Genomic DNA, 12,907 nt, shown 5'->3' on the forward strand with positions numbered 1-12,907 from the left:
TTTCTTCCTACAACTTCCTTTTCCAAATACACAGGATAGGCAGCATTTCATACATTAAAAAACAAAACAAACAAACAAACAAAAAACACGGACATGACCTAAGATAGTAAATCAATATTTTTAGAAATTAACACTCTAAGGATAATGTTACAATGAGCAGGCCAACACTAACCGAACCACGCACTTTAAAAATTGCCTTTTGTAAAAGAAGAAAATGTGAACTTTTTTTATGAATGAGTTCAAACACCCCTAATTCATAAATGTACCTTCTCCTCCCTTTCTCTCTTAGCAGATTTTGCTGTTTGTTGTTGTTGTTGTTTTCTTTGAGCTCCTACCTTTAATCCCAGCCAATAGTTTGCTAAATCTGCTAAGGACCCCCTGGGCAGCATTCTTTGACCTCACCTGCCTCTCCAGAGTCCTACCCCACCTCCCATCACCACTGACCCAATGCCAGTAGTATTCTCCTCAGAAACCCCACACCAAGCTTCCCAGTCTCCATCTCATGCCACATGGGACTGTGGGGTGTCCAGCCTGAGGCCAGGCATGCCCACGTGGAAGCGGGAAGACCATTTGCCCGGCATGATGCCTGACAGAGAGTCCAAGTGGTCGTTACCACGGGGGAGGCAGCAGATGAGTGGGCGACTCTTCCAGCTCTAAGGACACTGGGAGGAAGATCCCCGACTTCAGTGCCCAGCAGCTCCTTCCAGCGAACTCGGTGGCCCCTAGACAGAACTTGAGTGGGAGGGAAGGGAGATCCTGGTCCTGGGGCGGGGCAAGGGGGACGGGGAGAGGGTGGCGCTGGCGGCAGTTTCTGCCTGGGGGCTGCTGAGGCGTGGCTGAGCCCCTGCCTGAGCCAGCAGGAAACCGCGGGCTCCATCCCAGCTCCAATTCAGCCTCCAGATCTTTCAGTCAACGGAGCCCAGCACAGCAGGGTTCTCAGAGTGAGCAAGAGGTGACCAAGAAGGTCCCAGCTTGAAGCCCAGGGTATCCTCCAAGGAGCCTGGCGCAGCCGTGAAGGGCTGGGTGTACTGAGCCGTGCTGGGCTCATTCCCAGCCCTGTGAGTGCTGTGAGTGCAAGCCCTCCTTTCTTTCTTTCTTTTCTTTTCTTTTTTATTTTAAGAAGACTCAGGGCTCTGCTCCACAGCTGCTTCACCCAGCGTTCCAAGCCTTATCAGCAGAAGTCCGTGGCCTTCTGGTGAAAACGTTTGATTTCTTTCACAGGCTACAGAAAGACAGCCTGAGCCAGAAATACAGGTGGCAGGCAGCCTCTCCAGCTTTCAGGACAGGGTGTTCCAGGACAAGAGAGGTGAAGCTCCTGGAGAAGGGACCATCAGGTCTGAGGGTGGCCTGAGTGCCCATGCTTCTGTCGTGGTTCACAGGATTTGGGGCTGGACTGCTCTTCCTGCACTTCCTGCAGAAACTTCTGTTCCCGTACTTCTGGGATGATTTGCGGTTCCTGCTGAAGGTGGTGCGCTATGGGATTAAGATGGAGATGTACAGATGGAGAGGGGAGCTCGTCACGGTGCTGGATAAGTTCCTGAGCCACGTCAGGAGGCAACCCCAAAAAGCCTTCCTCATTTATGAGGGGGTCGTCTACACCTATGAGGATGTGGACAAGAGGAGCAACAGAGTAGCCCACGCCTTGCTGAACCACTCCTCGCTGAAAAGGGGGGACGTCGTGGCCTTGTTGATGAGCAACGAGCCGGACTTCGTCCACGTGTGGTTTGGCCTGGCTAAACTGGGCTGCGTGGTGGCCTTCCTCAACTCCAACCTTCGCTCCAATTCCCTCCTCCACTGTGTCCGCACCTGCGAGCCCACTGCTGTGGTGGTTGGCGGAGGTAGAGTATGGGCTGCGGGCTGCTGTGCAAAAGTGAACTGACTACTTTCCTGCCCTCCCTTTTTCTAGCCATGCTTGATGTCTAGTACTTGGAGGTGGGTGATGAGGTGTGTGAGTTATCGGTTTTTTCCATCCCAAAGCCAGTGGCTTAACCCCTCCTACCCCTCTTCAATCACCCACTTTGTTGATTACTAAAAAGCAGAACTGAAGAATATTTTTATAAAAGGTCTGCATCCTGCCATTTTGGGGGAAGGGACAACTAGTGTCTTCAGTCCCTGCAAGAACGAGAGAGAGAGAGAGAGAGAGAGAGAGAGAGAGAGAGAGAGGTGAGTCAATTATTTTATCCCTGATAAAAATGTCTCATGAAGAAGAAAGCTATCAACTTCTTGAATGCCCCTTCCCCCAATAACTTTATCAAGAATGAGTGCATTTGGAAAACAGAACCGAGACATTCACAAATTCTTATTTTCACTCTTGCATTTACTTTGGATTTGGATTTGACAGAGCAAGGCTGAGCTACCCCTCTCAGCAAGGGGCAGGCTTTTGGCAGATGATAATCCTCTCCCTTGTTTTATTCTCCTCTGTCATTTTCTTTCAGTTACACTCTTCTTTTCCTGGTGTGAATTAATACAGCTATGGTTACACATATGTTCATATTGAGGGATGACGATAAATCTTTAGCTAAATGAGCAATTAACTAAGGAACTAGGAAGACAAGTTACTCAGTAAACTGAAATAGGGAGCATGATACTTACTTTGTAGATCCAAAAAGGTTGAGACAATTTCTTCTTGTGTGAAGCTAAAAAATCATGAGGATGTCCTTGGTAAAGAGCTTTAAAAAATACTTCAATATTTTAGATTCATTGATACATACCAGTTCTTTCTATAGGATGTCAGAATCCCATGAGTGTGGAACATATTCTAATTTCTACATTATTGATGACTAAAATCATAGACGTTTCTGGCTGTTCACTTTTCTCACATACCCACACATGACAAAAATTAGTTCTGCTGTGCACAAAAGAAGGTCTGGCCCTCAGCATTGTCACTCTTCCTACCTCTCTGTGTTCTTCCAGCTTATCTTGTGGTTCAATCAACCGAAAAAAAAAATCAGAAAATGTCTGTTTTCAACCACCACCAGTTTCAGCTAGCTTAGGACCATAGGAGTGGAGAAGCCAAAAAGTGTCCCTTATGTACTATCTGGTGATTTTCTCAGTCCTGCCTTCCATTTCATTTTGCAAAGAGGCCTGTTTGTGTACTGTGGTTTCAGGGACATTTGGTAACAAGTAGAATCATTGGGTCATGTAGAATTTTGGCAGGGTGGTTAAATAGTATTTACTAATTACTACAGTTAGGAGGGCAGCAGAAAGTAAGGAATATTTGTCGTCTGTGGACATACTCAGACATTTTATCCACGGCTGGCATCACTGCACATCACCGTAGCAAACGTAAGCTCCAAAACAGGCTCGAAAAGAAGAGCAAACTAAGGGCTACAGTGTGCCTGAAAAGGTCTCTGTGGCTGTGATGCTGAAGTCAATCCGAGAAGCTCCCCAGAACAAAATACTAAGGAGTGCTCCTAAGGGGCGTAGTACAGGTTAGCTCTGTAGTGCAGGTTAGCTCTCAAGTTGGTAGGCAAACCCGGCTATGGCAGGAGGTGCCGCTTAATTGTGTTCAGTTAGTGCTGTGGTGGATGTGTTCTAGCTGTTAACTCTGCTCTCTGGTAACTAACTGCAGTGCTTCCTTGCTTATTGGTTTCAGTGCCAATGTCCCAGCATCCCCCGCTTTCTTTTTAGTACAGAAAAGCTATGGAGACGGGGGACATAGCTGCGTCCAGCCAAGTCCCAGCAAACCTAAAGACCTAAGTTTGATCTCCAGAGCCCAAATTAGAAAAGGAAAGTTATGTGTGGTAATCTGAGCGCTGACCGGCAGAGGTGGGTGGAGCCCTCGTGCTCATTGGCCATGTGCTGAGCTCCATCAATGAGAGACTCTATCTTAAAAACTAGTAAGGTGGATCTCAATGGAGGAACACACAGGGGGCTGACCTCTGACCTCCCCACAAGCTCACATACATGCACTTTTATGATCACACATTCATACACAAAAAATATACATATACAGGCACACACGCATGCATTCACATACATTCATACACAAACAATACATACACATATGCTCTCTCTCTCTCTCTCTCTCTCTCTCTCTCTCTCTCTCACAAGCATGCACACACAGACTACTAGTTTGGGTTCCTGGGATTTTAAGTCAATACTATTTAGTGTAACTTTCCAGCAAGACAGTTACCTGGAGAAATTAAGCTTAAGTCACATTAACCAGTCATTTTACTATATCTCAAAACACAAATTACATGAATTTTAAAGATGTGATAATTCTGTTTTAGTTAATGAGCAGGTTACTTTGTTAAGAACAGCCTCTAGGTGTTCGTAACCTGTATGCATTTAAAGTTCTTACCCTAAAATACTGTATTCTTTTAAGTGGCATTTTAGGCTGCATTGGTGAAAAACATGCTCCTAATGATCAGATTTTTAAACTTCAGAATTCACAGGTTCTGACCTGTTGTTCCTAGTGAGGATTCTTAGACCCCTGGAGAGAGGGTACTGTAGTGGAGAGCTGAGCGGTTTAGACAGAGCAGCCAGGCAGACCTGAGGCTCAGGTAGAGTCAGCCGCTTTGATGGAATCTGTCCTGAGTGTCACCTTACTAGACTATGAGATGGTGATCACGCCGTCTTCTTCACAGCACAGTTTCTGAGGATTAGGTGATCTGGCTTTCCTGATGTGGCCAAGCGCCTCGTGGCTGGTAGCTTAGTGACTGAAAACCATTTGTGCTGTGCTCATGAAGACACCCTACTCCCAAAAGAAAAACACACAGTTTCCTTGAAATAGTGTTTTAGAAAAATTATACTATTTGTAAGTTATTTGTACAGTTTTTAGAATGTGTGTGTGTGTGTGTGTGTGTGTGTGTGTGTGTGTATTTATGTGTGAGAGGTGCCTTTCTTCAGTTGTTATCCATATTCCTTTGGGACAGAGTCTCTCACTGGCTGGACCTCATCAAATAGACTAGCCTGGCCAGCCACTAAGCACCAGGGTTCTGCCTCTATCTCTGTTTCCCCAGTGCTGGGATCAGAAGTGTGAACTATGACACCCAACTTTATTGAAGATGGGTACTGGGGATCAAACTCGGGCTCTGTGCTTGTAAGGTTAAGCACTTTAACAACTAAGATATGACTGTAGATCCAGAAGTTATAGACAATTTTAAACAAGTTTTATGGGTCAGGTCAGATAATGTCCTCGGCGATAGGTACAATTTCTACCTTGGCATAGCTTTCTGATAAGCACATCAGGAGGAAGCCAAAGGAAAGGTATCCAATCATCATCAAACATTATTCTTATTATTCTCAGTAACAGTGGTGTCAGCGTTAGCCATTTTTCAAGGCTGACTCTTGTTAGGTATTCCCAGTGTCTCTGAGAGGCAGATGTTAGGCAAAGAAGTCAAGTACCTCAGGGTGAATAACTCAGTTTAGTAGGCTGCAGAACCAGGACCCAAACCCTGGTTTCTGATGTGGGATTCTGACCTGATCATAATCCAGTTGTGTAAAAACTGCCAGTTTCATTTCATATAGTTGTGAAAAAAAATATACATTCAGGCTATATGAAAACATTACAATCTGGCAATATCATGATACCAGGCTTTTAAAACACAATAATTTTAAAAATGTGTATGACACTATTCCCTCCAACAGAGCCTGAAGACTCATATGTACTTGCTAAAAGGTTTTCTATCTATGATCTAGGTGTCTGTATCAGCCTCATGTTTTCTGCCAATCAAGGGATTAAAGTGAAATGGCAGGACAAATCTCAGGCAGGACAGGTGACAGCCTGGAAATTCTCAGCATAGCTGGCAGAATCCGCTGATAAATATATATACACACATATTTCTTTCATTGAGGAAGAGGGAACACTACTCTTAAAAATATAAGTGCTATGAGTCTACAAGGTACCCTTGTTACTCAAATGTGTACATCTTACTTTATTAGTGCACCACATATGAAATCGCTATAAACAGATAACTTCAAAAAAATTTTTTTCATGTTACCCCCATCTCTGCTACTTTGAGTGTGATACCACACAGTGTATGTGTTTAAGAAACTTCACATTTCTCTTCATGAGGAGAGAACTTTTTGTGTTCACACTAGCCGTGCTGATGGGTACAGCTCTGCCCTGTTTTTATGAGCAGTTATTCTCAGGCTGTGCAGAGAAAATGTTCAGGTTAACAACTGAGCCTTTGCAATTCTGCAAATGCCTTTTAGCCAGAAAGGCAACTGCTTCTTAACGCTCAACAGGAAGAGAGGAAAAAGAAAGTCCCTTTAAAGTTTACAAGATGTGATATATATGGAGGTACAGAGAGCAATGGGCTCCTGCGATTTTATTACCCAGCTTGTCTCCTGTGATAACCTTAAATGGGATCCTTGTTTGTTTTTTTCAGGACATGGTTAATTTTTTTTGAGTATTTTTTAGAATGGTTGTTATCACACTTTTTTCCCAAATTAGATTTAGCAGGGTCAAGAAAGTTACCTTGCTACAGAAGAAAATAGTTTTAATAATGTAAATATATAGTGTAATTAAAACAACAACAACAAAACACCTAGACAGAGAATTGAATGAAACAGACTGTCTCAGCCCTATCATCTCTCAATGGAAAGGGATAATTACTTAACACATATGTGAAGACTGCTGGTTTTAAAAACAGTTACAATAATTAGGAATGTAGAATGGATGCTAATTTGGGAGGGGAGCACTATAGATTTTGAAGTCCAGTGCACCTGGATTAAATCAGGCTCACCATCTTGGCCAGGCTTTCAGGCTTTTAGACCTCCAGTTGGCTTCAAATTCCTCGTGCTCCCTTTCCAAGGCAAGAAAAGAAATAGCACATACTTCCTAAGTGTTCTGTGAGTTATAATAAACAGTGTTCATAAAAGTATGCAAATAGCATAATAGGGAATACATATAGCATAGTAGCGTAATAATAGCATAAATACACATAAATCGCACCCACTTTCTAAGTGTCCTATGACTTGTAAAACAGGGTTTATGAAAGCAGCTGGAGCACTGTTTCTGCAAGAGTGGGCTTCTGGTGTCATCATGTCCGGACAGTACTTTAGGACACTGCTTACTTAAGCATTTTCTTAGAAACCAGAGCCTAGTCGTGCCCATATACCCCGGCTGCTGAGCTGCTCTACACAGAAAAACAATGGCTATAAATACATGATGATACCTATCATTTCACCCTGACTTCTTTGTAAACATTGTTTTGCACTCTAAAGCGAGCTCAGGTCACCTACCTTGAGTCTATTTTCATATTGGGTTTGTTAATGCAGTGCTTTTGGTGCTGGAAATCAAATCATGGACCTCAGAAATATCATACAAGTATGCCACAGTGGCCCTATACCCCTATTTGCCATTCTGAATGAGATTTAAGCATCTGAGGAAGAGGATCCAGGCAGTCCTGATGAGACTTGATACAGTATGTGCAGATGGCAGAGGAGAACTCCCCCTTTCAGTGGACTAGGGGAAGGGGAAGGGTGGGATTTGGGGGAGTTGAGGGAGGGGGCTTCAATTGAGATATATAATGAATAAATTGTAAAAAAAAAATACCTATTTAAAAAATAAATTAATCTCTTCCTCTCTCTCTTTTCTTCCTCTTCCTCTCTCTTCTCCTCTCTCTCTCTCTCTCTTCCTTTCTCTGTCTCTGCTCCCTTCTTCCCCCTTCTCCTAATAAACCTCCCACGTGGAACTGATAAAAAAAAATTAAGAGCTATAATCAATTAATTTCTTTCCTTCACATTTGATATTATAGTTCTGTTAAATATAGAGCAGGAATGCATAAAGTTATTCATGCAACATGCAAAGCCAACTCATATGGCATGTTGGAGGGACATATGAAATTTTTGTTATTGATTTTGTAGTCTCAGAAATGTGACTAAGAGATGCAATGATGATGTAAGAATAAGAAATCATTTTTAGCACTAAGGGTGCTGAGTGCTCACACACAGGATCATCTTTACTCATTTTTACACTTGGGGTTCCCCTTAACGCTGTGCCTTGAATGTGGGAGAAGCTTTTGTAAGTTTCTTGAAAAAAACTAGTGCAAAATTTCCAAACCAAAGCAACCAAACAAGCAAAACCAAATTCATCAACCCTTCTTCTGCATTGGAGGCTTTGTTAAGTATCACAGGAAACCTAGCTAACTGATGTTCTCACATGGTTTACTATCAAGATCTGCATCTACTGTAGCCTGTCAAGTACAGATCCCGGCTCTCTTAAACAGAAATCTATCCAGAATGTGTGGTACTCCTGGCAGGTGCATTAAGCTGTAGGGCACTGATCATCCTGTTGAGGTGTCGGAAGTTCTACAGGCATCAGTGGTTTGTAATTTCCTTTGAGGAATACATCTGAATGAGTTGGATTTCATTAATGTGTTTAAACAGTACTACTTTAGGGGCTGCTTTCACAGCATTGGCCGCTCTTCTACAAGACCAGGTTTGATGTCCAGCACACAGACGGGGCTGGCTCACAGTCTCATCCGTAACTCTAGTTCCAGTGGATATGAAAACGGTGTACCCTTTCAGCTTCCACAGGCGCCAAGGGCATACATGGTATAAAGACATACATGTGGGCAAAACACCCACACATATGAAATAAATATAATTCAACAGTATTATTTTATCAGTATTCTTAATATTCTTTCAAAATTGAGGTAGCCTTTTTCATGTTGTTAAAATTGTTAATGATAAGACACTAGTGATTCCTTATCCTTATAAATAAGATTTATTTTCTTTTTATTTCAGGCTGGGGAGGGTAAGTCCTAACTGTATGTGAGTGACCCCAAAGGCCATAAAGAGGGTGTCAGATCTCTTGGAGGTAGACATGATATGGGTACTGGGAACCGAATTCTGGTCCTCTGGAAGAACAGGAAATGCTCTTAACATTGAACCAGCTCCTAGACCCCCTTTATCTTCACATTCGTGTTTCAAACTTTCATTTCAATGCCCATTGTCAGTTTTAACCGCTGTTAAAAGAATTGTATTTGAGAATTTGGCTCCCCCTAAATCAGCTGAATTTTAAGGATATGAACTCAAGCTTCCTCTGACTTTTGCTCACTTTCTTTTTTCTTGTAAACATTATCACTCTTTGTAAACTCCTATTACTCCCTAGACTCTACAGTTCCAACAAAGAGTCAGCTCACCATCATTTTGAAACTTTGTGCTTATATCCCAATTCACAAAGAAATTATAGAAGCTTAGCCATTGGTGTATAATTCCAGATGTCCAAGATGAAATCATGATAATTAGGATAAGTAGTTGAAAGGACTGATAAGTTCCGAATGCCAGAAAGAATCATTTAAACGAAATCTAGAACTATTATTTTGAAAGACTACAGCCTTTGTGCTGTCTCTCTGTTTATGTCTTGTCTGTCCTTCCAGCCATCCTTGTAGGCTCTCACTCCTTGCCAGTAGCAGTCTGTGCACAGCAGGGGTAGCTCATAACTGCATATACTAACCAGAAGGGAGAATTCTCTTTAGATTCTTACATTCTGCTTTTTGTATTTATGGTAGAAATAAAGATTAGTGAGGCATTTTATTAATTTCATCATTTATGTGTTTGCTTTGAATTTGCTTGGAGTGCTCTATTTATGAGTTATCCAGGGCCAGCTGACTCATTAGTTTTTATTAATTAATTTTATTGAAAAATATTTTTTCATACAATATTTTTTTCATGATTTTCCCATCCCTCAGATCTGCCTGAACTTCCTAACCACCAAACTTTTATCTTCTTTGTACAGGACAAAATTTATATACTCTAAAGCATTTTGACCAGAGTCTATTGTATATTAAGTAGTATCACAGGGGTTTTTTAAAAAGACTTCTTAAAGTATGTATATTTTTGTGTGTCTTTGTTGAGATTTGTACATGAAAGTACAGTGACCAAAGATGCCATGGAGGGCCTCTGACCTTAGTAACTGGATTATAAGTGTGAACTGCCTGACATGGGTCCCAGAAACTGAACCCAAGTCTTCTGCAGGAGGAGTACACACTCATAACCTCTGAAACCCATCTCTCTATCCAGCCCACATCATTGGTGTCTTTCATGACGCATATATAATTTAAAATTACTTACTTTCTGTTCGATTACCTGTTACACTAGCCACCATTTTGTGGGTTTGGTTTATTATCTTTCTAAAGATGCTGTGATAAAATACCTTGAACCTGGAGGTTAAAAATAAGAGAAGTGAGCCAGGGGTCATGGTGCATGCCTATAATCCCTGCACTCAGGGAGACAGAGGCAGACAGATAGATCTTTGTCAGCTTGAGGCCAGCTTGACCTACAAAGTGAGTCCAGACAGCCAAGGCTGCACAGAGAAAACTTGTCTTCAAAAACAAAAACAAAAAAGCAAAACAAAAAGAAAAGGAAAAAAAAAACAAACAAAAAACTAAAATAAGAGAACGGCATTCTGCCCAGTTCTGGAGACTAACAGTCTAAAGCAAAGGAGTTGTCAGGGTCATATTCACAGAAAAGCATGAGAAACAATCTTTCTTTACCTTTTCTGAGCTTCTGATGGTTGCCAGTGATCCTTTGCTTTGTTTGCATTGATTGCAAAAGGCCAGTGGGTATCATCACCCAGCACCACAACATTGGGCTAGATGTTAAATTAAAATAAATACAGCACTTAAAGTTCCTCAAACCTTGGAATAAATAGAAATATGAAGGGAAAACTAGCAGCCATTCTAAATGTAAAACTTTGACTCTGCTCTCAGAGATCCATGTTAAACTAAGGCATAATTACAGTAAAAGAATGTGACGAACATATTTCTCTCTACATTCTGGAAAAAAGAGTTCTCAGGAATGATGAATTTTGTTTGTGTACTTCTTGGTATCTTAACATCTCATGCTTCCCCTCGAAGGTCTCACTGCCACCATATCCCTCTTCTTTTCCATCAATGACCTTCTTTAGAATATGACACTTTATCATCCTTTATTAGTGGCTAAGGAAAGATTTAAGTAACCTAGTCTCACCTTACCCCAGCCCTTAATTTTTTTTTTAATTCTGGAAACAAAAAGTTTTTTAAAAACAGTATCCTGTGGCAGGTTTCAAGGTTGTTTCCTGTTTTCTTCTGGCTTTCAGAGGCCCTCTGTAGCAGGTTCCGAGGTTGTTTCCTATTTTCTTCTTCTGATGTCCATCCTCTTTGCCTTTCAGGATGGGGATTGAACATTTTAGTTAGGGTCCTCTCTTTTGCTTAGTTTGTTTAGATGTACAGATTTTAGTGGGTTTATTCTATATTGTATGTTTATATGAGTGAGTATATACCATGCGTGTCTTTTTGCTTCTGGGACAACTCACTCAGGATGATCCTTTCCAGGTCCCACCATTTACCTGCAAATTTCAGAGGGCCTCTGAAAGCTTCTGCAGTATAGACTGTCAAAGCAGATGCTGAGCCTGATGGCCAACTGATGGGCAGAGTGAATGGAATTTTATGTAAGAAGTGGGAAATAGTAAGAGCTGGAGGGGACGGGAACTCCACAAGGAGAGCAACAGAACAAGATAATTTGAACACAGGGAACTTCCCAGAAAATCATACTCCAACCAAGGACTATTCGTGGAGACGACCTGGAACCCCTGCACAGGGGTAGCCCATGGCAGTTCAGTGTTCAAGTGGTTTACATAGTAATGGGAAGAGGGACTGCCTCTGACATTATCTGATTGGCCTGCTCGTTGATCACTTCCCCCTGAGGGGGGAGCAGCCTTACCAGGCCACAGTAGAGGACAATGCAGCCACTTTTGATGAGAACTGATAGACTAAGATCAGAAAGAAGAGGAGAACCTCCCCTATCAGTGGACTTGGGGAGGGGCATGCATGCAGAAAGGGGAGGGAGGGTGGGATTGGGAGGGGAGGAGGGAGGGGCTTATGGGGGGATACAAAATGAATAAAGTGTAATTAATGAAAAATTAAAAATAAATAAATAAATAAAGTTAACTTACAGCACATAAAAAAAAAAAGAAAAGAAAAGAAAACAGTATCCTGTTTCCTTTCCACTCCCCTCATACTCAGACTTTTAACTCACTATACTCCAGAGTTTTTCACGTGTGGAGACGGAAGCTCTCAGGATGTTCTGTTCCTCTTGTCTGCTTGACTTTCATTCTGCCCTTGGCCTTGGACCTCAGGTTGCTGTTCTGCTAACCATTCCATTCTCAGCTGCCCTGTCACATTGTTCCTTGCACATAGGGCCTTTTTCTTTATCGGGAAGAAACTTTTCTGCTCATGGGTTTGCAACTTCAGTTATCAGTGGTGCTGAGAAAAGGCCTCTCTCTAAATTCATGTAACCTTTGGCTTCAAAATGGTCTTGAGACTGCAATGATCCTAGGACTCCAGAGCAGCCAAAGCATTTCCCCAAATATGTTTCATTGAGGTTGAGTGATTAAGCACCCAGATGTTTTCCTGGAATACTTAACTACCAAGTTGTGTGTGTGTGTGTGTATGTATGATGTAAGTGTGTGTGTGTGTATATATATATATATATATGTGTGTGTGTGTATACACACACACACACACACACACACACACACACACACATGTATGTGTGTGTGTCTAGCGCAGTTTCCAAAATTTATATTTCAAAGGAACCTAGGATGTAGTCTTAATTTCAGTATGTGAGAATAAGACCACTACTACAATTTTGAAGCAAATTTGAAGCAAGCTTTAATTAAATACTGGCCAGAATGATGGGCTATGGCCATATCCACTCCTGGGTTTCCAGAAAATGACAAGGAGTCATGTTTTGCAGAGGCTTATAAAACAAAATCATAGAACCACCATATTTTCCAACAAGTCTAATCAGGGGTAGGCATATGTCCTGATGTTTTTCCTGCCTAAGTACCTCCTGCCTACTTCCAATTAGGGGTTAGCACATATGCTGAAATGATTCCTACCCTCTTACCTCTCACCTACATTTAACCAAGCACATCTGGTGCAATTGGGTCAAACTTTTATAGGGGGAGGAA

General features: G+C 42.0%; 1 protein-coding gene across 1 annotated transcript in view; it reads left to right on the forward strand.

The window, feature by feature from the left end:
- Positions 1 to 1,357: 1,357 nt before the first annotated feature.
- Slc27a6 (solute carrier family 27 member 6) overlaps positions 1,358 to 12,907 on the forward strand; it is a 46,127-nt gene continuing 34,577 nt past the window's right edge. Inside the window, exon 1 of the mRNA XM_055622929.1 lies at positions 1,358 to 1,838. Coding sequence (XP_055478904.1) covers positions 1,358 to 1,838 — 481 coding nt within the window. The remainder of the gene's footprint in view (positions 1,839 to 12,907) is intronic.

Source organism: Psammomys obesus, unplaced genomic scaffold, assembly GCF_907164565.1.
Source record: "Psammomys obesus unplaced genomic scaffold, mPsaObe1.curated_primary_1811, whole genome shotgun sequence".
Lineage (NCBI taxonomy): Eukaryota > Metazoa > Chordata > Mammalia > Rodentia > Muridae > Psammomys > Psammomys obesus.